The sequence below is a fragment of the Molothrus ater genome, chromosome 12 (assembly GCF_012460135.2).
Source record: "Molothrus ater isolate BHLD 08-10-18 breed brown headed cowbird chromosome 12, BPBGC_Mater_1.1, whole genome shotgun sequence".
Classification (NCBI taxonomy): domain Eukaryota; kingdom Metazoa; phylum Chordata; class Aves; order Passeriformes; family Icteridae; genus Molothrus; species Molothrus ater.
The window spans coordinates 12,559,034-12,584,658 of record NC_050489.2 but is presented as its reverse complement, the minus strand read 5'-3'; the positions used below and the strand labels follow the sequence as shown (position 1 = coordinate 12,584,658).

Below are 25,625 nucleotides of genomic sequence, written 5' to 3'. Positions count from 1 at the left end.
ACCTTGAGAGAATTTGAGACTCGTCCAACTCCATCAGAAACAGGACCCCAGAAAAATCAAACCATTCACAGCGACATCTATGAAGTTGTGGAGAAGACGGGGAACAGCTGGGGGGGGGGTACCAAGGTCGGGGACCCATCACAGGGGTCTGTCCACGGCTGCCCCTCAAAGCCCTTTGCTTCAGTTGTGCGGCGTAAAGCTTTTGTTACCGACAACGCCTTCCGTTCGCTGGCAAAGGGGCCTTAAACCCATACATTTCATTTGGGTAAGGGTTTAAGTACAGTCTGCTCTCGGTCCCTCGGCCGCCATTCCCTGTGGCTACCGGGACCTCCCCCTGCGGGCTCCAGGGCAGGCCCCGCCCGCGCCTTCGCAGCGCAGCCCGCGCCGCTCTCGCGAGATCGCGCCGGTAAACAGCGCTCAAGATGGCGGCGGTCCGGGTGGCGGTGGCGGCGGCGGCGGCGCGGTGAGCACGGGGCAGGCGGGACGGGCCGGGGAGCCGCGGCTCCTTCAGGCGCTGGGGCGCGGGCGGGGCGGCGCTCGCTGCCCCTCGTGTCCGGGGCGGCCTCGCCCGCCGCCGCGGCGTGGGGCGCTCCCCGCCGGCTGTAACTTCACCTCCGCCCTGGCCTGGCCGGGAGCGGCGGCGCTGCCCCGCACGGTGCCCAGCCGCGCTCACTGCGGCTTTAGTCCGGCCGGACGGTACCGGGCCCGGGCTCGCTGTGGTACTGGCAGTGCTACCCGGACGGGACGGTGCTGCTGTGCTGTAGCCGGGGATCCTTGCGGCTTGCCCAGCCCAGGGGATGGATGGATGGATGGGGGGCCTGGCTTCAGCAGGAGCTGGGGGTGACTCCGAGCGGAGCTCCTCCAGGGCAGGGGCAGGTTGGCAACTGCAAGTGCCGTCCTACCCTCACGGTGTGGGTGTTAAACAGAGCAAACCTCTGGGCGTGCTGCTCCTTTGCTCTTAGTAGCCATCGTACTTCGTTATCGTGCTTATATACAACCTGTTATTAGCCACAAGGGTGTTTATTTTGTTCATTTGTTTGGTTGTTTTATTTTATTGCTATAGGGGTTGTTAACCGATGAAGTAATAAGGCAGGCAGAGCTTAGCCAAGGCCAGAACTCAGTGCACCGTAACTATGTTGAGTTAGGACTGAGGGGGAAACTTTATAACTGCTCACAGGCAGTTTCCAGTCTGTCATGGTGTTGTCAGTCAAATAAAAATAGAGGTAAATTCTGTCTGTATTACAAGGAAATACTTGATAATGCTAAATAAAGTTAAATGAAAATGAAGTAACAGCTGTTGCATTCAGACTCATCTGCTGTGCTGTGAGGTCAGCCCATCATTCCCCTAAATGCTGTGAATCCCCTAGTAAGGCCCCTATGTTCCAGTCCTGGTCACAGCTGCAATATACAGTTCTGTTCTGCCTCCCCAGGTGCTGTGACAAACCAGACATAAATGTTTCTCTTTTCTTGTCTTTTAATGGTCTTGTATCTCTCAGTTGCTGGTTGAGTGTTTGGAGTTCAGAAGAATACTAGCGTTGCAATTTTTCTTGAGTGTATTATGCACTTTGGAACATAAGGGGGAGAGGCTGTGCCTCCATGTGGAAACAGTTTCAACGCCATCCGTCAACTTCACATGCTGTTATCAGCTCTTATTTCCTCAGGTGCCCATGCTTTTAGTAACACACACACACACCCTGGATCAAAAAAATGTTGGAATACTTTTTTCATGTAGATTTTCAAGCACAGTCACTGCAGCTTTGCCTCTTCTGGTATCTTTTGTCCTTACCTGGCTTTGGCATGGAGTTTGAATCTGATTTGCCTTGTGTAAAATGAAGTTCTGTGCATTATTTCTATTTGCCATGTTTCTGATTGGGAAAAAAAGCATGCCTTTTTAAGTGTCCATGGACACTTTTATCATGTTTGTATTTTATTTTGCACTTTTTCCCTGCCATGGGATTTGCATGTAATTTTTAGCTCTTTGCTCCCCTTGCCTGAAGTGGTTGAGTTTGGTGGTCATTGTTGCCTGTTCTCTTGTCAGGTTAATACCCAAGTGTTTCACATGTGCTCTGCTCTGAACAGGGCAAAACTTCAGTGTTGGTGAAAAATTGTAAATGAAATATGAGGAGCTTTTTTCCCTATTATTTCTAAAACAAACTACCAAGGGTGTCTTTGTTTTCCTGGTTTTCAGACTACACAGTAGCACAAAATATTAATGCATCTAATTATTTTCTGTATTGCCCTGCCTTACAGGTTGCCTTGCAATCAGCTTTGCTAATTCTTCTAGGGAGTTAACTTTGCCATCAGAAATGGAGTACAGGACTCAGCTGCCACATCCTGAGTGACTGAATCATTTAATGCAAAATGGAGAAGAAGCGGAGAAAGAAATGAGCCTGTTCACCTGGCTTGACCTGAAAAGACCATGAAATCTCTACTTATTTTGGATCCTGCTTTCAGAATATCCAGTTGGTCAGCACAGTGAAAGCAACGTTTAACGAAACAGAAATGAACTAGTTTATAAAGAAGAAAATTGTGATTTGAATATATGGAATTTTTGGAATGAAACCATTTTCTTCTATGACCATGAAGTTTGCAAACATCTGGCTTGTTCTGTTTGTTATTTTACTCTGTGGCAAAAACCACTTTGGTACCAGAGCAGGGAATTCCTCTCATGAGGCTCACGTGTGTCCTGGATGTTCTCGTCTTACTTTGAAAGTGGAGTTCACTTCAACGGTGGTGGAGCATGGTAAGAAACAGTTTAGTAGTAAAAAAAAAAAATCCATGTCATGTTCATGTGTATGTTACTGATTTGTGGTGCTTGTGCAATTGTAACACTCAGGGTTTCTGTAGAAGCACATCATCTGTTAAATTCTCTATATTTGAAAAGAGGAACACTTTTTCAAAGGTTCTTTGTTTAGCTGGAGACAGTGTTCCAACAAGAGAGTGGAGACTGAAATCCAGAGGATTTTAAAAATGAAAATGGAGTGGGAAGGCTTGGGGTGGGCAAGTGTTCAGTAGCTTTTTGTTTTGACCTGGCCAGTAGTATGTTTGAGGCTCTTTAATAAAATGTAACCACACAGATGGGCCTTGAAGGGGAGAGAAAAGCAAGAAGTCTCTGTGGGTTTGTTAAAGAAAAAGTTTGGAAGTGATACTTGCATGGAAGAATGGTAGATAATAGTGAAGGGAGCAAGTGAAAGGCAGAGAGAGGCAGATGCTGCAGCTGGGATGGCAGAGGGCAGCAGTAGGACACCTTGACCCTGCATCCTGTGCTGCCTCAGGAACCTGCAGTGAAGCTGTGCTGTGCCTGGGTGCGTGCAGGAGGGTGACAGAAGTGACATTTCTGTACACAGCTGGCCACAGCCTTAACACAGTGAGTGTGGTGGTGTGAGCTGGAGCTGAGCCTGCTGACAAATCACTGGTGCAGATCAAGGTCTGGGCTGTTGAGTCCAGCTTTCTTTTCTGAGGTTGTCATAGTTGGTGTCAGTAATTTGCACTTAAGCTCAGTACCATGTAGTGTCTTTAAACCATTCCTGTCCAGAAACACACTGAATTGGCATATCAGTTTGTAACAATAAATCTGTTCCCTCACCCCTGCTCCTCTCATGTCATTTTGCCTTTCCCTGATATTTACAATTCCACCTTCCTTTCAAAGGCTTTTATCCTATTTCTTATGTTTCCAACACCCCCACCCCTTTACACAGTGCAGAAATAAATTGCAAACTTGTAAAAGCAGCAGAAAGGGCCTCAAATTGTGATTATTTGTTCTAAGTAAAGAAAAATTCAGACTTTGCAATGTGAATTCATGCATAAGCTGCTTAAACACCAGTTCTGATAAAGTTGTGCTCTTGTTCCAGAGTATATTGTGGCTTTTAATGGATACTTCACAGCTAAAGCTCGAAGTAAATTTATTTCAAGTGCATTAAAAAGTGGTGATATTGAGAACTGGAGGATTGTACCTCGCAACAACCCTGCCAGTGACTATCCGAGCGATTTTGAAGTTATTCAGATCAACGAGAAGCAGAAGGATGGAGTGCTCACACTGGAAGATCATCCGAACATCAAGCGTGTCACACCTCAGAGAAAGGTCTTTCGGTCACTCAAGTATTCAGAGTGTAAGTTATTTTCTGTGTGCCTGCATGGGATCTGCTTTGGAAAAGTGTCCTTAGCCTTATTTCAGACCATCAGCTTAGCATTACACAAATGAGAAGTGCCCTGCAGTTTTTCTTTAATTAACAGAAATCTATTTTTCTGGTTATGAAATTGCAAGGGTCTTGTCATATGTTTGCTGAAGCATGCTATTTTTCCATCTGCAACATAGAAATATTTCTTTTGCAGCAGTCTCTTACCTGAGAACATGGACTTCTGTATCCATAGCGGATAATCCAGCAGCTTGTACTGATTTTGATTAGAGAAATTAGATTCTCAATATTCTAAAACTTTTCTTGTAACAGTACGATGCCTTAATTTGCATAAGTATCAATTCTATATGGTTTTCTTCGTGCTGTTTTTAATTTTCTTCATCCTAATTGTACACAGCTGATCCAGTGCTGCACTGCAATGAGACCAGGTGGACTCAGAAGTGGCAGTCATCACGGCCCTTGAGGAGAGCAAGTCTTTCCTTGGGCTCTGGCTTCTGGCACGCCACAGGCCGGCACTCGAGCAGGCGCCTGCTGAGAGCCATCCCTCGCCAGGTCGCTCAGACCTTGCAGGCAGATGTCCTCTGGCAGATGGGTTACACAGGTATGCTTCTGCTTGTTGCCTGAGAACAATAACCTTCTTGGAAAAACAAGTGAAGTGGAAGGAAAGGCTAATTGACTCGTGTGTGTTAACCTCTCACTGGCTGCCAGGTTGCAAAGATTGAGAAATAATTTGGTTTGGAATGCATTGTATATTTATGGAGTGCTTGTTTGTATGTGTGTACTTTACTTAGGGGAAGTTGGTCATGTTTATGATCTTTGACTGAATTTCTGAGTTGGAATATGAGTTTATTCATTACCTATAGTTTACTTGAATTGTAAATTGCTTACTACATTAACAAAAGTTCTCTTTTAACTTGATAGACTAGATTTGCTATGGAGCTGAATCAGAAAAAGCAATGTTTTCTCTTAATAGGTGCTGGTGTGAGAGTAGCAGTGTTTGACACTGGTCTGAGTGAGAAACATCCACATTTCAAAAATGTAAAGGAGAGAACAAACTGGACTAATGAGAGAACCTTGGACGATGGTGAGTCACTGTGCAGATTTCCAGCTCTTTGGTGGAATTTGGTGGACATTGGTGTTTTTTGTGCTTGCTGCTGTGCTGCTGACATCTGTTAAAACTGTGTATCTTGATATTTAAAGCTTAATTTTGCAGTGTCCCAGGCACTTTGTACTCATACCAAACTCAGCAGGGACTATTAAGGTTCCAAAAGGGTGGTGCAGAAATGTCCTTGAAGTCATATGTGACACCTCATCATAGCTGTTGAAGAATGTCAGGGCAAAAAGTTACTGTGCATCTGTCAATACATTGCCAGAGAAGGTGGCAGTTAGAGCAAACCCAACAAAGGTGCTTTCTTTCCTACTCCTTTTCATGTTGCTGTTTCACAGTGGTACATATTTCCATACTGATGGGGGACAGCATTTTCCTTCCTTACTGTGTAGTCCTAAACTGATCAGAGTTTGGCACCTTCCTGTAAACTTTTTCTATTCTATATAACTGAACCTCTTATTTTCTACACTATGTTTGTGTTCCTTTTTTGTATCTTGACCCTGACTTGCCCTGACCGTGTGCTTTCACAAATTATTAACTTCATACAGTTTGGGTCAGTGAGTCAGTTGGCCATTGAATCCCCCTAAAGTTCAAGGTAGATGCTTGTATTGCTCAGTCTTGTGTGCACCTCCATGGTTTTGTTTACACAGTAATTACTTTACATTGCAGCTCCTGCTTTTGGATAGCTCTTTCTGTAAGTTCTGTGCCCAGAGGGTTGCTGGACAGGCAGATTTGGAGTACAAAAATATAATGTGGGCAGTCCAATAGAGCAAAAGCTAAAGTATTTTTTGAGGAGAGGAGAAAAAAGTGTTTTCTTTCTCATTGGTCATGCTTAACAAAATTTGGTTACTGCAGACTTGGGATAAAAATCCTTTAAGAAGTCTGCATTAAAGTACATTGACTTTGAAATGAGCTGCATTTTCCAAAATCCTGTTTTTGTCATGATTTCATTGGTAACAATCAGGAGTGGATGGACTGGACAATTAATCAGCCAAGTTTCATCAGCTGGTTGTCTGGCTACAGTGTGCTGCAAATTCTGTCCCCACTGAACCTGGTAGCAAAATATGGTTCAAAAAAAAGACTAGGACTGAACCCAGCACTTGTGGTTTGTTGTGAAGTCTGTTAAATTTATGTGATTTTTGCTAAAGGTGATGTTCAGGGTAAAAATTCTTTGCAATGGAATTCTTTGTATTCTGATGTCTTATTTTGTTTCCTTCTCATGCTGATAGGTTTAGGCCATGGGACTTTTGTAGCAGGTGTGATAGCCAGCATGAGGGAATGCCAGGGATTTGCTCCAAATGCTGAACTGCACATTTTCAGAGTGTTCACCAATAATCAGGTAGCTATTTTACATGTGTTTCAATTCCTGCCTTTTCAGGTTAATGCTGTAATAATCCTTTCCTTTGGGAGTATTCCATGCACTCATAAATGTAGACATTGATAAGTGGAAAGGATACAGGTTTCTATTTATAAAAGACTTGTTGCAAGATTTCTGTCACTTTCCAAATCTGGTATGTTTTTCAGAAATACGATATGGAAGTCTTACCTCTATAATGGAGCAGTCACTCAAGTGTACTGAGTGCTAGAAATTTAAGACCATTGTCAGTTTTGTGCTTTATTTTGGTGTTGTTTTTCCTCTCTGTCTAAAGTCTGCATTGTCATGAAGTCACAGGTTTTTTTTTAATGGTAACTTTTCCCCCCTCTTTCTTACTTAGGTCTCATATACATCTTGGTTTCTGGATGCTTTTAATTATGCAATTTTAAAGAAGATAGATGTACTGAATCTAAGTATTGGTGGGCCAGACTTCATGGATCATCCGTTTGTTGACAAAGTTAGTATGAGGAACTGAAGTGGGCATAATGTTTGGATCTCTCACACAAATGCTGGACTTGCAGAACGACTTGTTTGTGTCTGGTCCTGCTGACAGTTTCTGTGCTTCATTTGTGTGACAGAAATTTTGTACAGTGTACGGGCTTTTAGGAATATGTATAAGGAATGAGTTAAAAAAACCCCAAGCACAACCCAGATGTTAAGAGAGTTATGGAAAATGCCCTTTAACAGAATGCTTGATAATGTGCTAGAAAATTACTCCCATGCAGACAACTAAAAGGACCTTTAATATGAGACACTTAACTAAAATCCACTCTTGGGTTGTTTCTTTAATCTCTCCATGGTTAATTTATTTCATGGTAAAAAAATATGTATGACATGATTTCAGTAAATTTAAGAACAAATAAGTAAAAAGTGCAGGTAGTTGATTCAGCTATGTGCCAAGAGATTTGGTTCAGGTTAAGATGGAATTAGTTTTTTGTCTTTGTAAAGGTCATAGTTGCCTGAGTGTTTGGCCTGGCCTTCAAAAGCATTAAGTGAATTAATTCACTTTTCAGCTAAAGGATATAGTCGTTCTTTGTAAAGGCCAGTTAAGGAGTTTGAAGCGTATAAATTATTCCTTGCTTTTTTTTTTTTCTTTAAAAGCTGCATTGAAATTTAATTTGACAGTGATTTCAGTGTACTCCCCAGAGCACTACTGGAGGAGATTCATAATAACTACTTGACTTTGTCATCTGCAGTGCTTTGTTACAGACAAGAGTTTTTCCTTTAGTGTAAGAAGAGTCTGTCAGCAGTGCTGCTGTCAGGGCTGGATTATTGCAAAAGTCATCCTAGGAATGTTCAGAGCTTAAAACTGAATATACAGTGAGATGTATCTTGTAAGGCTCAGAAAGTGGTTATGTCTGTTAGAAAAGTCTCTTTTTTGGTGGCAGAGCCTTATTGTAAACATTGTTTTTTGCAGGTTTGGGAGCTGACTGCCAACAATGTCATCATGGTCTCTGCTATTGGCAATGACGGCCCTTTATATGGGTGAGTGTCAGCCACCGCTTCAAAGGGAGCTGGCTGTGGTGTTCTGTGGGTTTGGGAGTAGTTGTGCTTGGTCAGGAAGTTTTCTCTCCTTTTTTTTGTCTCTAATCTTAGAAAGTGACTCAAGTTAAACTCTTTTCCCTGTCCTTATTACTTGCATTTTGTGAAGTACTTAACTAAATATTTTTCTTTGAAACAGTGGAAGGTCAGCAAAAGAAGAATGGCAGTGCTTCCAGCTGACACTTCCCTCTTAGTGTGAGCAGACAGCTTTGGGTACTGATCTTGGACTTAAAGAATATAGAAAGAATCAACCCAGAACAATTTGTGGTGTATTTCTAAAATAAATGCCTAAAAATAGATTTTGTTTTGTCTTCAGGGTACATGGTTTGAAAGTTACTGGGTTAGTAACTGCCTGATAACTTGCTGTCACATGTGAAGTATATGTAGGTGACAAAAATCTGATGGCAGCACTTCTGTTACCAGCATAAACTTATGACTGTATCTTTTGGGTATTGTTTTATTTTTTTTTATATTCCTGTCTCCCAACTAGGACTCTGAATAATCCTGCTGACCAGATGGATGTGATTGGAGTAGGTGGCATTGACTTTGAGGATAATATAGCTCGCTTTTCATCTAGGGGAATGACCACTTGGGTAAGATATTTTCATGGTGGCTGCTCACATTTGCAGCCCAAATAAGGCCTTGGAAGGGCAACCTTTTCTGAGTGGGCAATCCTGTGTAGATGTGTGTTGGAGAAAAGATTTCTTCAGAGATCAGAGTAGTTAGAAATTGTAAGTCTTTAAGCAAGAAGTTAATGTTCTTTTCAGGGTTTCTCATATTAGTCCTGACTACTATTGACATTTTTGATGAATTTATAAATCATCCACTTCCTTTTGATTGATGGTGAAGACTTGTCTGTGTGGTTAAATCTGCAAACATGAAGGTCTGCTCTTGTCCTTTAGTAGAAAAATGCTGGGATTTCCAGGTGCTACATGTGAAATGGCACTCACCTGCCTGTGGAGCTGAGGGGGCGCTTGCTGCACGCATGGTGTCAGATGTGCTTGCACAGCAATCTCGATCAAGGGGGCTGTCACAAGCTCCTGTTTGTGTAGTGTGGTTCTCATTTGGTCAGTGGTTTCCTGCTTAGCAGAAATGCTGATCAGCCTAACCTTGGAAAGTTGGGAACTTGTCCCAAACAGCTTGAGTCCTTCTTTGACTTAGTTCCTATTCTATGATGCTGAACCTCAGACAATTTGGTTGCTAATTTTACTTCTGAATGACCTACAGTTAGTTTAAATGCCCAAATGAAGCCATCAGTGTTCATTTTACATTAGGGCAATAATCCTTTTGTTTTGTTTCACAGGAGCTGCCTGGAGGTTATGGCAGAGTGAAGCCTGATATTGTTACTTATGGCTCTGGAGTGAGAGGGTCTGGTATGAAAGGCGGCTGCCGCTCCCTCTCTGGGACAAGTGTGGCATCTCCTGTGGTGGCAGGTGCTGTCACTCTCTTAGTGAGGTAAATCTTATATAAGAATCTCTAGAAAGATACCAATCATTAGGGTCATAAAATTCTCTCTAAAGGAAACCATCAAATAAAACTACATTGTGTTTACATGTAGGAAAACAAATTTGGAGAATAAAATCACTGTTGTTCTGCTTGAGACATTACCTTATCTGGCTACCTCTATGTTTCATGAAAAAAATTGACAACTGTTTTGAATAATAGTTAGGTCTTTGAGAATATAGTTAGGGAGAACAGTACTATCAGACAATTCTGTCACATTTTTAAAGAATTTGGAATTGCTGCCCTTCTGTCAGCTGTTGTAAAAGAGCAGCTGCTGAAAGTAGGCACCTTTAGTAGGCAATTTTCTATGTACTTGTAAAGTTTATAGGATGCAGGGGTTTATGGGCGTTATCCCGTTGCGTAAGTCAGCTCTTGCACACTGAAGAATTTGAAAGTGGGAACTGCAAGTCCATACCCTGTGTTTGTCATAGCTACTCCATAGGGATGAGACAAACCTTTGTTTGAGAAACATGCAAAAAATTCAAAATCACCATCATATTTCCCCCAAAAAATGGTGTGGTTTTGTTTGAACAACAGAGGTATTTTTTCCCCTCGGAACACAGATATTTTATTTAGTATATAAAGATACTTCCCTGGTTGAAATGACTGCTGGTCCTGGAGCACATTGTAAGGAGAAAAATTCATGTATTATTCGCTTTTAATAGAAATATATCAGAAACTTGCCCCTTTATACATTTGTGTAATGAGAAACCAAGCAATAATAGACAAATATGAACAGAGAATGTTACAGCAAACTGATTTTGTGGTTGTTTATTTCTGTTTCAGCACAGTTCAGAAGCGTGAAATGGTGAATCCAGCAAGTATGAAGCAGGCCCTTATTGCATCAGCACGGAGACTTCCTGGAGTCAACATGTTTGAACAAGGACATGGCAAATTGGATCTTCTAAGAGCTTATCAGATCCTCAACAGCTATAAACCACAGGCCAGGTTAATTTTAATCCTTAATTAATCAGTGGCACAATAGAATTTGCTCTTTTGTTTAAGAGAGCAGGTGGTGCATGTGTAGCTCAGTTGAGCAATCAGTGCTTGTGCAACAGTGAGGACTTGCACAGATCTTGCATAATCTCAAGCATGGATTTTGACCAGAGAATGGATGAAAAGTCATGCAGCAGTGTAGGGGATGATCCTTTTCTCTTATAGACTTAGATGTTATGAATAATGTAAGGACACAGTGGAAAAGTACTTAAATTTTAACTTTTGAGAATAAGGACTTTCTCCCTGAACTGTTTCCTTTTTTGTGGATGAAAATCTTTCCACAAAACTTAAAATAAAAAATAGGAAGGGAAGAAGATTTTGGGGCATATTTGGGAAGTGAGATGAGAGCTTGGTAAACTATGACTGGCATGGTTTATCTGAAATTTTTTTTTTGTAGTTATGTGTAGTGGCATATTCTTCTGTTTATTGTTAATTTTTTCCTCTTTAAATTTTCTCTCCTCTGTCCTGCTGTAGTTTGAGTCCAAGCTATATTGACTTGACTGAATGCCCCTACATGTGGCCCTATTGTTCTCAGCCCATATATTATGGAGGGATGCCAACTATTGTTAATGTTACTATCCTTAATGGCATGGGAGTCACTGGGAGAATTGTAGACAAGGTAAGTATTAACATTGTTCCAAATTCTGACTGGTAGTGTTGCTAAAACCTTCCCAGAAAATACTACTTTAGCTGTGAGTTTCTCGTAACAAACCTCACTGCTGGGAGCAAGAGATACAAAATATTTGATTAAAGGGTGCACCCACATTGGAGGATTTGTCAACATGAGCTGTCTACAAGTTTTCAAGCAATGCATTGGTTTCAGGGCGTGTAACATTTTATCTTTGCAAAACCAGTTTGAATTAAGATGTACCTAAAGATTGCTTTGTATTCTCTAATAGCATTTAAGATCTTCTGGACACACCTTAATTATTTTTTTTTTGTCTGGAACATTAATGATCCCAGTGAAGAATGCTGACACTAAATTAAGCCTTTTCCATGGGTCAGGGCAATCTGAATGTATCAGCTTAACCAGGCTGCCAAACCAGTTTTTCACACCCATGATGTTGAGCGTGTTGGTTGGACAGGGAGGCTTTTAATTAAGTGTAAATGTTGAATAGATTTGAGAATTGATACAAGCTAAGAAGACACCTGTCCTGTAACTCCAGCCAGTGTAAATGAGCCTAATTTTAACATTTTAGTGTGACTCCTGAGGTTTATTTTAGACTCAAGTTTACATTAAAGGGCACTGAAGGTTATTAGCTTATGGTAATACACACAGCTGATGCAATTGGCCTGTGTCTGTTCCACTGTTAGCTGGCCTTGTTATCCAAGGGAAATCTTGTTCTCTCACCAATAAATGTTTGCACATGATCTCAGAATGTTAAAGCAGGTTCACTTGGGCAGTTTCTCACAGTCCTGCCTCTGAAAAGCCTCTGGTCTGGGTCATTGACGCTGTCATAATTGGGCTGATTCACTGACACAACACCAAACTTTTGGGCTTGGAGGGCATTTTTAAATTTGACATAATCTTCAGAAGAGCTAATATTTTTACTTCATGCAGAGCAAAAGGGCTTTGTGTGCAAAAAGTAGTGATTGCAAATACTGTGTTACCAGTGTTCTGTATTCTCATTTCACAGCCAGACTGGCAGCCCTATCTGCCCCAAAATGGGGATAACATCGAAGTGGCTTTCTCCTATTCCCCAGTCTTGTGGCCTTGGTCTGGATACTTGGCAATTTCCATCTCTGTAGCCAAGAAAGCAGCATCTTGGGAAGGCATTGCTCAGGGTCATGTTATGATCACAGTATCATCCCCTGCAGAAAATGAAGTAAGTTCTGTGCATTTTGGATTTTCTGGGTGAAGAGTTATCTAAACTGCTTTCTGATACACAAATACCTTGGTTTTAAGGGTTTGCTCTAGCCCTGTCATTTGAAGCATAAGTTAAATTTGGGTCAGGAAATTAAAGAGTACAAGTAATGTTCTTTATAATTGAAAGCAAATTGCATATAACTTAGAATCGGGAAACTTCTCTTCGGGACCAACATCATAATTTCATTTGTTTATTGGGGATTTTAAGTAATGTATTTTGAAAAAGATTGCCTGAACCATGCTTAATTGTTCCTGAGAAACTTTTAAGATTTTGAACAATTGAACCAGATCACAGTTGTAACATATGTTAAGTTTTGAACATAATTGCAAACTGTTGAGTGCAGAAAAAAATACAGCAGCAGTTTAGGGCAAAAGTAATCTCTTTGTCCCTTGAGCTGGTACCGGTGACAAAAAGTCGATGTGGTACCTCCAGTTTTTTGGTCTTTTACAATCCATGGTGAGCTGTGCTGTGGGGAGAAAGGATTTCACTGCAGTTTGTTCTGTCCTTCAGTCTAAAAATGGTGCAGAGCAGACCTCAACAGTGAAGCTTCCAATAAAAGTGAAGATTATTCCTACTCCACCTCGTAGCAAACGAGTCCTCTGGGATCAGTACCATAACCTCCGCTATCCACCAGGATACTTCCCCAGGGATAACTTGAGGATGAAGAATGATCCATTAGATTGGTATTTATCTCAGGTTCTATTAAATCAGTATTTCTTGATTGTATGTTAATGATATGGGATATCTTTACTGAATGTTGTGGTTCTGGCCTTTTTCAGAGGGGCATGGGATTATTTTTTGTAAGAACTCCATGTAAAGCACTTGGACTCTATGCTTTTGGTGCAGGGTTGTTTTTTCAGCTCTATGGTTTTATTCATGTGAAATCAAAAGCTTTTAAAATGCTGATTTAAGATACTGAGATTTTTGTTTGGCTTTTCTATTCTGACCTAATTTCTCACAGGAAGTTAAAGGGAACACTTTATTAACTGCTTCAGCATTCACTTACCAAACAAACTTGACAATTCAAAAGACAAGAAGAGACCCCTTGTCTCTTAAGGGAGACTGTCTTCAAAGCAGGAAAAGACTCTGCTGACCTTTCATAGATGGAGCAGGGAAGCATCCATAGGAAAAGTCATGCAACAGTATCTCAGTGAGGATTAATTGGGTCAGTGACAGGACAAAAGCTTTTGGAAACTTCTTGGAGTAGGCAGAGGTGGCAGTTGGACAGGATTTCAGAAAATCAAAAAGGTGGAAATCAGATTTCTACATGCCAGATCTAAATGTCTTCAACACTTTTCTTTTTCTAAGGAATGGTGACCATATCCATACAAACTTCAGGGACATGTACCAGCACCTCAGGAGCATGGGGTACTTTGTTGAGGTTCTTGGTTCCCCATTTACATGTTTTGATGCAAGTCAGTATGGTAAGCATGAGTTAATTGCCTTGTTCTCCATACTGTTAGTTTTTTCTGAAATGACCTTTTTGTTGGGAGACCAAAAATGTGCTGAGGGTACAAATAAAAATTCTAGTGGTAATAGAAAAATGTTTTGGCATTGGGAGTATTTATTACTTATGTGCTGATATTTAGTTGTGTGGAGTATTGCTGGAGAAGCTTGCTTGGGAGTTCAGTGGAATTAATGCAGTTCTCTGTCCTTACCATGAAAAAAGAGAGGGAAAGCCAGCCTCTGAGTGGGTTAAAAGCTCCTCAGTATTCAGTCCCACAAAGGCAGAACTGTATTTGCCAAAAGAGTTTGGCACAGTCAAAATGAAGCATGACCTGTTTAACAGAATAAAATCAAAGGTGTCCATCCTGGTTCTTTTTTTATGTTCAGTGATCTTTGATTAGATAAAAGAGTGGATAAAGTGTTCATCCAGCCATATGTGATGGCAAAGCAGTATCTGGTTTGTTCATCAGGAAGGAAATGGGATAGCTTGGCCAGGCAGGGGACAGAGCAAGCTGTCTGTGCTCTTTCTGCTTCCATATGCCCCTTGTTTAACCATGGCATGCTCCAAAACCCCTCCTCTGCTTTGGGCTGGGCTGTTTTTCAGTGCACTGTAAGGTGAGGGTGCATTCTCCTGAGTTTGCCAGTTCTGGAACTGTTGCCAGTAGTAATCTTTTGTTTATCTTGATTCTTCAGTGAATATCTCATCACTGCTTTTAGAGTTCAGTGGAAGTACACATGGATACATAAATGTTAGTCCTTTAAAAAGTAGCAAAATAGTGTTTCTTCTGAGAGCACTAGTTTTATAATTGATAGAGAGCAGCATTAGGGGACTTCTCTCTCCTCTGATTCACCATTGTGTTGTTCCTCATTTGATTGTAGTTTGTTGGGCTTTCAGAATTTCCTGAAGAAGTAGTGAGGGGAATAAAACTCAATGATCTGTGGTCCATGTGCCATTTGTCCCTAGCTGTTATTATTTTCACACTTGGTGAGGGTGCACTTTGTCCCATTTCTACAGGATCTTTATCAGAAGGCTTTCCAAATGCAGACTGCCTGGACTTGTGGAATTGGCTTGGTTGCAAGGAACTGTGAGACATGGGGCTCACAGTGGTTTATCAGATTGCTCAGGGTATCATCCTGTCAAGATTTGTGTTGTCTCTGAGGATGGAAATTTCACCACCTTTCTGGGCAATCAGAAAGTGAAGAAGCAAAAGGGCTGATACTTAGAAGCAGACTAAAAGCATGTTTTTAGGGAATAAAAGTGTATTTTTCTGATTGTTTTTTTTCAGTGATACAGAGAAGGTTGTGCTTGCTTGTTAAGAGGAGTGAAAGAGGGTTGTGTGAAAGTGGCAGTGGCACTTTAGTCAAGCCTACCAGAATGCAGCTGTAGTTTTCAAGGGGTGAATCAAGCCACGTTTCAGAGCAATTGCTGCCTACCTGGCTGCCAGTCTGCAGTAGTGAGGGGAGTACTGTTAGAGCTGGAGCAGTGAAAAACCTCCTGACCAGGCTGCATCTGCATTAGCCCTGCAGTTTGGATCAGTGGTGAATCCCCTCATTGTCCAGCTGTGCCACAGTTTGGCTCAGTTTATGGAGCATTTGGGTGACACCAAACTGCAGAACACACAGCTGACACATGTGGGCATTGAGTTCTTGAGACCACACAAGAAGGAGTCATAAGGAACACCCTAAAAACTTCCTGTGCTGCCAAACTAATTTTGGGATATGTTTGTCTTATATTTTCCATCCTTAAATATGTCTTTGTTAGATGAGCTGCCAGAGCAGGGCACATGGACCAGTTAATTGAAAATGTGCACTTGTGTTGGCTTCTTGTGTGGGTTGTGTGAATAGTGGTAACATCACAGTGACCAGCCTGGAGAACTCCTGTTTCTGCTTTTACACACAGGGACTCTGCTGATGGTGGACAGTGAGGAAGAGTATTTCCCTGAAGAGATCACCAAATTGAGGAGGGATGTTGATAATGGACTTTCACTGATAGTCTTTAGTGACTGGTACAACACGTCTGTGATGAGAAAAGTCAAGTTTTATGATGAAAACACAAGGTACTGGCTTATTTCCAAATGCTTTGGGAAATAAAATGCCATAGAATTGTACATATTACCCTAAAAATCCCAACTGTGATGCACTGTACTTCAGAACTTGGATGTTACCTGTGAGAAGGTGCTACCTTAAGTAGCAGAACTGACCTTAGGCTACAGCTTAAGAAGCATGGCTGCCCATTTTATCATGATTGTGGAGGCTTCTTTGGCACTGTATTCTACTTTTAATGCCAAGAAAAACATTTACAATGAAGAGAAATAAGAAATTGGAGACGAGACCAACAAATGAAAATGGACATGTTTTTACTTTAGGGGAGCAGAATAGAAAAACAATGTGCATTGCAAGAGTATCACCAGGTCATGTAACTGTTACTGAAATTACTGCATGGTTATATTGCATATAAAGAAAAAATATCTCACATTTTTCTTCTTTATAAATATGAGAAACAAGGTATATGACTGTTGTTTTTACTTCAGCTTAGCCAAACAAAGAGCATAAGACTGAATTTCTTTCTAGTAGATTGAAGATTTTCATGCAGCTGAAATGTACTGAGAACTTCTACATCATTACTATTAAACTTTAACTCAAAAGCAGTGTTTTCAGAGACAGCTGCTCAGATGCCCATGGAGTTAAAGAAGGCTTTAAGATGTTGTTCATTATTTAAATGGCTTTGCAAAAGTCTGTATGCAGGAGGACATGTGACTTTCTGTTAGCCAAACTCTAGGAGTACATCCTGTATACTAATAAACAGTATTACACTGTAATTTTTACAGGCAGTGGTGGATGCCTGATACTGGAGGTGCTAATATACCAGCTCTCAATGATCTGCTTTCTGTCTGGAATATGGCCTTTAGTGATGGGCTCTATGAAGGAGATTTTACCTTGGCAAGTCATGAAAGTGAGTACTGGAGTCCATTGCCTACACAGGCTGCAGTGGGGTGTTTGGAAAATGGTTTTCTGCAAGTTTGAGGTTGAGCAAGGGTCAAGGAAACCGCTCAGATTCACTGAAAAGAGTCTCGTAAATGATGTAAATTATTTCTTCCTTTGTAGACTTTTTCATGGTATTTGATTTAGCTTTTCAGTTTAAAAAAACTAAATTGAAAGATTTGGAAAGTGTGTAAAGGTGAGCCTGTGAAAGCTGTGCTTAGCAATACTTTCTCTGCAAATACACACATTGGTCAAAATGTGCAAATTCAGTGCAGTATTCCTGGGAATGTTTTCTGCTGGGGCTGTTGGTAGGGAAGGGAGGGAGTGTCATTTTTGTCTGACGGCAGTTTGGTGATGTCTTGCAGTGAATTACGCGTCAGGGTGCAGTATTGCCAAGTTCCCAGAAGATGGCATCGTCATTGCACAGACTTTCAAGGATCAAGGTATGAGCTTCCTGGTCCTTTTTTCTGTGTTTTGAGTAGAACTTTGGGATCACTGCACAAAGTTACAAAGTCTGAAAGTCTAAAAACAATAAATGTAAAACCACATTGACAGGGTAGGTATTTTTACATTTTCTCATTTTGCCTAGAGCATGTGGCTGATGCCTAACAGGGAGCTGCAGTGTGACTCTCTATACAGTTATTAAATAATGCAATATCCAAGTGTTATATGCAGCCCTGTATTGTGGTTGCTGTGGGAACATGATCACACATATACATGTGTCTCTGGAAGGGGAGGAGTTGTGTTGGAATTGTGTTACTGGTTCGCATTTCTTCTAAGTTTCAAATGCTACTGAAATTTATCCCCTTGCCATATTTCATTGCCATATTTAGCATGAGTGTTGTGGTAGCTGTGGTGATCTAAAGATATAAATAAGGAAAATTTTAGGAGATAAAATGTCACCAGTGAAACTCTCATAAGGGAAAATTTTATGCATACGGGATGCCTGTGGTCTCAGACTTGAGTGCTCTGTTCTCTATGCATTTCCATTTTCTTTTGTCATAATATGTTTTCATTTGGGAGAGAGCAATTCAGAACTGTAATGGCAGCAGGCAGTTTAAAAAATAAATCTGGTGTTTGATGAGCTTATAGGAAGTGCTGTTCAGGAGCTCTGTGAGCAGAGCTCTTAGGGTGTTGCAGGTCAGGTTTGTGCAGATGGGTGAAGAGTGTTTGAGTGTGAGAGCAGAAGCACATGCAGTGCTTCTGATACAAGTCAGCAACTGCCAGAGAAGATCAGTGAGTTCACTGTAATTTTGACTTAGCAGAGATAATTACCTTGTGGAGAAATTCTCTGGAACAGTAGAGCTCATCTGTGTGACCCTTTGGGAGAAAAGACAATATCTCTGTATGACAATGACTTATGTATTTCCTTATGTGTGAGAGAGAAAGACAGAGTGTCAATTTGACAAGTAGCCTGCTAGACCTGCTTTTTCTGTTGAATCCTTTTCATTGCAATTCCTGAGGCAGAAGAGCTCTCTGGTTTGTTTCTGCTGTCTAAACAGTGTCTCAAGTAAAGGGGATAAATTTCAAATACGAAGATGAAATTTGTCTTTATTTTTTCTAATGGATATAATTTTAGGAATGAAAGATAGGAAACTTTTAACCTAAAACCAGCTTTCTGTAGAATTCTGCAGAAGGATGGAAACAACATAAAGAGCAGAACGTTTTGATTTTAAACCTTTTGCTGAAGATACTAGAATTTTTTATTCAAGGTTGTTGAAGATAAAAAGACCACACAACCTGGATTTTCTTTCTTTGGTGGAGAAGAAAAAAACTTATTATCAGTAGGGAACTTTACAATCAGGGTCTTGGAGCAGTTTCATTTTTATTATAACATCATGGGGATTTTGAAATCTTCTTGCAAAAATGTGTGACGTGGTGCAGGGCATTATTGCATTTGTCAGCTGGAAATGTGGGCTGTGTTGTTTCATGGGTAGATTGATATAGATGTTGTGCAGGCTCTGTAATTTATTTGTGCTTTGCTTTAGGTCTTGAAGTTTTAAAGCAGGAGACTGCTGTAATTGAACACGTCCCTATTCTGGGGCTTTACCAAGTTCCCTCGGAAGGCGGTGGCAGAATCGTTCTGTACGGCGACTCCAACTGCCTGGACGACAGCCACCGGCAGAAGGGTGGGTGAGCCCTGCCCGGGCACTGGCCTGCACTCACAGCTCTCCTCTGGGCCTTTCACAGCCCCCACCAGCAGCAGATGATTTTTTGGGACTCTGAATATTCCTTACAGGGGCTTAATCTCAGTTCTGCAGAGCTCTGCTGAAATGCTGTGAGGTGCATTGACAGCAAAGGAGCACCCCACATTACATAGCTCTCTGATAAATGGAGCTGTTACCACACACACTTATTTCCTGTTCCATAAGCTTTGGGGGCTGATTTTTGGGGTGGGCTGTTTTGAAAAGGGGGCTTGGTTTGTGTTTTTTTTTGATTTTTTGGGTGTTTTTGTTTGCAGAAGGCACTAACAGACATTCTTGACCTGAAGTTGTGAAGAGGCCATTAGGAGATCCTTCCACTTTTCCCCTAGTTACATCTTCAGAATGTTTATATAGAACAGTGGATTTAATCTTTTGAGTTAGCACCTCAGCCTGCTTTGTTCCCTTTGCAATGTTTTCTGTGAGGATTTATGGTAATGCTCAATGTTTCAGTTGTGCATTATTACTTTCAGGTTATTCTATTTTGACACCAGCTGGTGTAAACATGTCAGAAAGTAGGAACTTCCATTTGTTGTCAAGGCATTTGTTTGCAGCTCTAGGTAGCAGTTGTGTGAGTGTTTTCTGTGGCTCCCAGAGAAGCCATGCTCTCTGCCTAACACTATGGCTGATTCTTATAAAATATTTTTTCTAGCAGTTTGCACATTTTTAAGAGGTTGTTTAGGTTTCTCATAACATGTAAAGCACAAGCTGGAAGATCTGTGGCTTGAGGGGAGGAAGATAATCCAATATGTGAAGTCTTTTTCTGCATTTCCACTGAACAGAACTGAATTTTCCTTTTGTGATGAAGAGTACATCTATCATTTTTTAAGCTTTTGTCACTGATATTTTAAAATACTACATGGTGCGATCCATCCCTTGCCTAATTTATTTAAGTTTAAAGGAACTTACTGCCTAAGGGAGCTCTCTATTTGTAGCTCATTTCTTTCTCTACCATACATTTTGGGGTTTTTTAAGAGTTCTGTGATTTTTCCTTATCTGCCTTTGGGTTGCTTCCTGTGAGTTGCCCTAACACCTGCACATTGGTGCCTTAGTGCTTGCTGCAGGTTATTGAAAGCACATAACAAAAGAGAAGATACATAGCTTTAAATTAGGTAATAGAAAATAATGGTCTGTGACCTCCCTCATACTGTTAAATTCAGTGTGACATCTGAAGCAAGAAAGAGTGGAATGCTCTAAAGAAATCCTTGAAAATTAGCTTTTAAATTGTGAACCAGGAGCTATGTCTCCTGCAGAGACATCGGTGGCTTTAACTGAGGAAAATTCCTAACATTTGTGAATGCAAATCCTTAAAATCTGTTTGACCTCTTTGAAAAATCAAAGGTGAGGGTTTAAGGGACACTGGGATTATGAAGATTAACTCCCATTCCCAGCCAACTGTTCCTAGGGGCAGAAGTTCTGAGAAAAATACTTTGCTAGTGGTGGAAATAGCTGATAAGGCATTGTCCTACTCCTGCAAAGGGAAGCTTTAGAGTTGTGATGTGAACTAGCTGGAGTGCTTGTTCCTTAGGGGTAGCTCTGGATTAAGGTAGTAATAATTCAGGAGAGAATCAAAGCGAGGCATCATGAGCTTTTGAAGTGCAAAATAAACCATGATCATGTGTATTGTGGTGTTGATTGCCAGCCTGGTCTGTACCTCAGCTGCTCTAGGTTATGCTTGTACCTTTAGCTGGGATGTAGCCAGAATGTTTCTCCTTTGTTTGTTTGTTTATTTTTTAAGCTTGAGAAAGCGAGTCATGTCCTTGCACTGTAAACACTGCCTTGTTCTTACTTTTCTTTGCAAGGTATTTATTTTGTCCTTTCAAAAAAACAGTTGGTTCTCCATTTCCCTGTTAAAAATTATACCAGAAACTCAGAGCTTTCTTTGCTTCCACTGAAGAACCTCATGATTTTTGTCAAAACTTGGATGCCTTGTGCAACCTGGAATTCCTGTATTCAAAACCTATTTTTTTTTGTGTTCTGCTCCCTAAAAGAGCCTGGTTTGATGCACAAGGGACAATATTTTAAGACTGAACAGTTTAATGCTGTGTTTGTGTGTTGAAAGTTGCATCTTTCTGAAACTGAACCTGGAACTTCAGGAGAAAAGCAAGCGCCAGCAAAATGGATTGTAATTCTAAATGTCATTAAAGCCTTCTTAGCAGAAAGATAAGCCATTTAAAACGTGGCATAATGTGTATCTTGTTTTGGGGCTTGGGGCTGTGAAATCCACAGATTGCTTCTGGCTGCTGGACTCCCTGCTGCAGTACACGTCCTACGGGGTGATGCCGCCGAGCCTCAGCCACTCGGAGCACCGGCAGCGGCCGCCCTCGGGAGCCGGCTCCTCCCTCCCTGAGCGCATGGAAGGTGAGAGAGCTCAGTGGCCCAGCACAGCCCCAGGCTGAGCCACTCAGGGCAGGGAGGCTGGGCCAGATCCCTTGAGTTAGGTGCCAGCAAGGTTGGTTTGCTGTGAGCTCTGTGGCGTTGTGCTGTTTTACTGGAAGAAAGCACATATTGCAGGGTTTTGTTGGGATAATATAGCTGTGATTTACTGGAAGAAAGCACATATTGCAGGGTTTTGTTGGGATAATATAGACTGAGGAAAATGTTCTTTTCATAGAATGGGAATGTCCGGAGGCCTGGTTCTGTAGGGGGGCAATCTAGTTACTACCTACAGAGCATTACAAAGCGTTCAGTCTTACCTCACATGTTGCCAGAAAAACTTGGATTAACTGCTGTTGGTAGGTGCAGACTCTTACTGTTTGGTAAGGTACCCTTAGGTTAATTCTGATATTTAGCTGTGAGTCCTCATTGCTGTAAACAGCTCCTGGGTTTACAGCAGCACTGTTTAGCTCAGGGTCAGTGTTGGTAACTTTTATCTTGCCTGTCTGTGGGTAAGCCAGTCTCTCTCTGCTGTGAGTTGCAGGTAACCATTTGCATCGATACTCAAAGGTGCTCGAGGCTCATTTGGGAGACCCTAAACCCCGGTCCCTTCCTGCTTGTCCTCACCTGTCCTGGGCCAAACCACAGCCTTTGAATGAAACTGCCCCCAGGTTAGTATATGTCTTTCTTATACAAGAAGTCTCACTTTTGAGTTCAGCTGAAAATTAATTCTACTTTTGAATTTCTACTTCTAGAAATCTCTACTTCTAGAAATTTCTTTTGAATTTCTACTTCTCTAGAAAATTACATTTCTACTTTTGAAAGGGACAGCTGTAATGCCTTTTCCTAGAAAAATACCAGATTGCAAAGAGGAAATAATGATTAATTCCTCTTCAGTGAATAACTCTGACTCACCTAATAGCTACACTATGAAACTCAGGGATTTTAAAAATAACTTCACAAGTCACTGTTGTGATTGAGCAATTCCAACTTTGAGTGAACAGTCTTGGTGAAACCCATCGTCATTGTGTGCCTTGGAAAGAGTTTTCTGGAGCATCTTCTTGGACAGCTCTCCTGGTGCTGTCTTCTCTTGTGCCATTTGTCAGTCCCTTGAAGGAAAGTGCTCAGCACACAGCCCTTAGTTATCTGCTGGTGGTTACTTTTGGAAGTCTGCGTGCAAGAAAGAGAGTTGTTGGTAAATAGTTGCTAATCTAGGTTGTGTCCCTGTGATGTCTGAATTTAAATTTGAAGGCCTGCAAACTGTAGAACCTAAAGAATGGACTGGGTCATCATTTGGGTCCAGACTAGTGAGTTATACATGGGTTGTATAGGTACTGTCACTTTCTCTATATGTTCCTTCAAGATTCCTTGCATTAATGAAGTGGGCAGACACCTCTGTCTTTTAATTTCTTCTAGCAACCTTTGGAAACATCAAAAATTACTGTCAATTGACCTTGATAAAGTGGCACTGCCCAGCTTTCGACAGAACCGACCCCAAGTGAGACCATTGTCCCCTGGAGAAAGTGGAGCATGGGACATTCCTGGAGGTAAATATTGAAAAATATGAAAGTTGCTGTTTTGGTTTTGCTTTTTGCATAAGCTTTGAAACAAACCCAAAACACAGTGCAGCCATATGAGAGGCCACTGTTTATTTTCAGCTGTGCAAAACATGCATATACTAGTAGGGCCGTTTGGTTTGTGAATAGTTTGTTCAATAGGAAGTGTGCATGACATACTGGGAGGAAGATCTTGGTGGGTGCCTTTTGATAGTTGAGGTTTGTTTGGATGCTGTTCAGACTGATGGGTCAGCAGCAGCCCCTGTCCTTGGAAGCAATGGGAACATACCCACTGCTAATTAAAATTCCTTCTGTGAGTGCACAAAAGCAGAATCCAGAAGAGTTTGTCAGAATGGTGCCTTGGGCAAGCTGTTACACTAACAAATGATGTCTAGCACTCAGAACAGCTTTCAGGTGGGCAGCTCTCCTTCACAAGATTGGCACTGCAGGCTGAGCTGGGAGCAGTTGGAAAGCCTCATATGTGCTCTTTTCCCAGTCTGAGCTGCTAGACCAGAGACACCTGTAGAAGTGAAGGGTTTGTTTCTCTAACTCATCCTACTGTATGCACAATCTCTGGAGCAAGCAAGCATGAAATCACGTTCCATCAGGATTTGAATTACAGCAATTACTTAGTAGTAAGATTATGGTCAAGTGTCTCCATCTCTCCTCTAATGCAAAACAGAAGACTGTTGTTGCAGGGGAAATCTGGGCTATGCTTTCATGTGCCCAAATAGGTCAAGGTGGAAAAGCTGGTGCTTTCCTGTAACTTTAGCATCCCATCGGATTTTCACTAATCGGTCTGCAGCTGTTAATCTTCCTGTCTGAAGTGTAATCTGATTACTGGCTGCCTGGGCTTTGAACAAGAGTTAGGGGCAGATCCTTCTGCTAGATGGCATTAGCACCACAAAGCCATCGTGGCTCACGTGGTGACTGCTGCCTTCCAAACCTCTTTGCCTCTCTAGGTATAATGCCAGGCCGGTACAACCAGGACGTGGGACAGACCATTCCTGTCTTTGCCTTTCTCGGTGCCATGGTGGTCTTGGCCTTCTTTGTGGTGCAGATCAACAAAGCCAAGAGCAGGCCAAAGAGACGGAAACCGCGCGTGAAGCGGCCGCAGCTGATGCAGCAGGTTCATCCACCAAAGACACCTTCAGTGTGAAAGCTCTGCCTTGCCAAAGATGACCTCCTGTGGCTGCTCGCTCCCAGTGGAGGTGCAGCGAGCGTGCACCTGACATCATCTCATAGTCTTTGGTTTGTGGAGAGAAAAAAAGAACCTCAGCTGATCGTCTGTACATAAAACTGCAGCTTTAAGCAGCTGAAGCCACCAAAGACTTGAATACTGTTGAAATGGCTGCTTAGTCACTACGTATCCCAAGAGGGGGAAAATGGACCTTTTTTTTAAGCTGACCAAACTAAAATTTATTTGTTTAGAGGCTATTTTCTATATTTATTGTTGGGGAGGGCGGGGGAAAAGTCACTTTAAGGGCCTCTGATAAGGAAAAACAAGTGCATTTTTTTGGATGGAATGCAATTTTCTAGAATGGTTCTATGCTGAAGAGTCTAATGTGCACCATTAAAGGAGGAAGGGACTGAGAGAGACCAGTACAAATCAGTGAGGCATAGTCCTGCAGTTTATTTTTATAAAGCCAACTACCATGATGTTTTGTAATTTTTGGTCACGATTTCACCGTTGTTGGTGAAGCAGATTTTTCAATAAATATGTTATCTATATGAAGCAAAGACAGCTTGCTAAGTGGCTCTTCTTTCCACTTGCAGTCAAAGAGAGCAAATTGCTGGGTAGAGAAGATTTTCATGTCACCTCTCTTCCCACCATATCTTTGTCCTTACCAGTGGTATCCCAAGTTGCAGACTTCTTTGGAGGACTAACTGGGCAGTCACACAAACAGTGCTTGCTCTGAGTGAGCACAGAGTTCTGGAAATCTTCAAAACTCTGCAGCACATAGGGAGAGAGCTCTTGAAGAGCTGTACAGAAAACTGTCATGGGAATGGCACCTAACAGCATAATGTGGTGTCACAGAGATGAAAACCCAGTCTCCTTTGGTTTGTCCTGCTTGAAAGCCTGTGAATTGTCACTGGCTTAAATAAGGATGCAGGCACAAGTTTCCCCTGTTCATGCAGTGCCAGTTAATGTTGCTGTAATTGAAATAGCTTCTCTCTTTTCTAGTGAAGCTGTCAGCTTCTCCCTGCCAACTGCTTTCATCATTGCTCCAGATGAGCACCTTTTCCTGGGAGCCAGGAGCTGGTGGCTGCCTGTATTTGTGAATGGAATGGCAGCCTGGGCAGGTAAGCAGTGTGCACTGGTGGATGTTCCTGGGTGAGTTTGTGGGCAGCTCTGGGCATGGCTGGGGAAGGAGGAGGCAGGGACAGCCCTGCTGGGCAGTCTGACTGCACCCATCCTCTTAGGACTTACCAGCAGGGATGGGGATGGGCTGTGTGAAGTGCGCTGTAGGAGAGAACTTTGCCCCATGTAGTCATGGAGCCGTGGATAGGGTTTGTGAATGTCCTGCAAAAAGCA

The 25,625-nt window shown here is 41.8% G+C and overlaps 1 protein-coding gene across 1 annotated transcript; it reads left to right on the top strand.

Annotated features, from left to right (window-relative positions):
* The first annotated feature begins 65 nt into the window (after positions 1–65).
* Positions 66–24,829, top strand: MBTPS1 (membrane bound transcription factor peptidase, site 1). The gene is made up of 23 exons (XM_036390240.2): positions 66–463; positions 2,251–2,743; positions 3,852–4,109; positions 4,534–4,737; positions 5,110–5,220; positions 6,474–6,583; positions 6,960–7,076; positions 8,037–8,104; positions 8,652–8,754; positions 9,465–9,616; positions 10,451–10,612; positions 11,135–11,279; positions 12,298–12,486; positions 13,039–13,211; positions 13,837–13,952; positions 15,875–16,031; positions 16,803–16,927; positions 17,322–17,399; positions 18,945–19,085; positions 21,387–21,518; positions 22,078–22,204; positions 22,950–23,080; positions 24,052–24,829. Exons 2-23 carry the CDS (start codon positions 2,557–2,559, stop codon positions 24,246–24,248), a joined length of 3,183 nt encoding a protein of 1,060 aa, XP_036246133.1. The 5' UTR covers positions 66–463; positions 2,251–2,556; the 3' UTR covers positions 24,249–24,829.
* Positions 24,830–25,625: the final 796 nt, after the last annotated feature.

Coding starts and splice junctions, on each gene's coding strand:
- MBTPS1 (XM_036390240.2), top strand. CDS start 2,557: ATGAAACCATTTTCTTCTATGACCATGAAGTTTGCAAACATCTGGCTT. Junction 5,221..6,473: donor TGAGAGAACCTTGGACGATG/GTGAGTCACTGT, acceptor TCATGCTGATAG/GTTTAGGCCATGGGACTTTT. Junction 8,755..9,464: donor CTAGGGGAATGACCACTTGG/GTAAGATATTTT, acceptor TTTGTTTCACAG/GAGCTGCCTGGAGGTTATGG.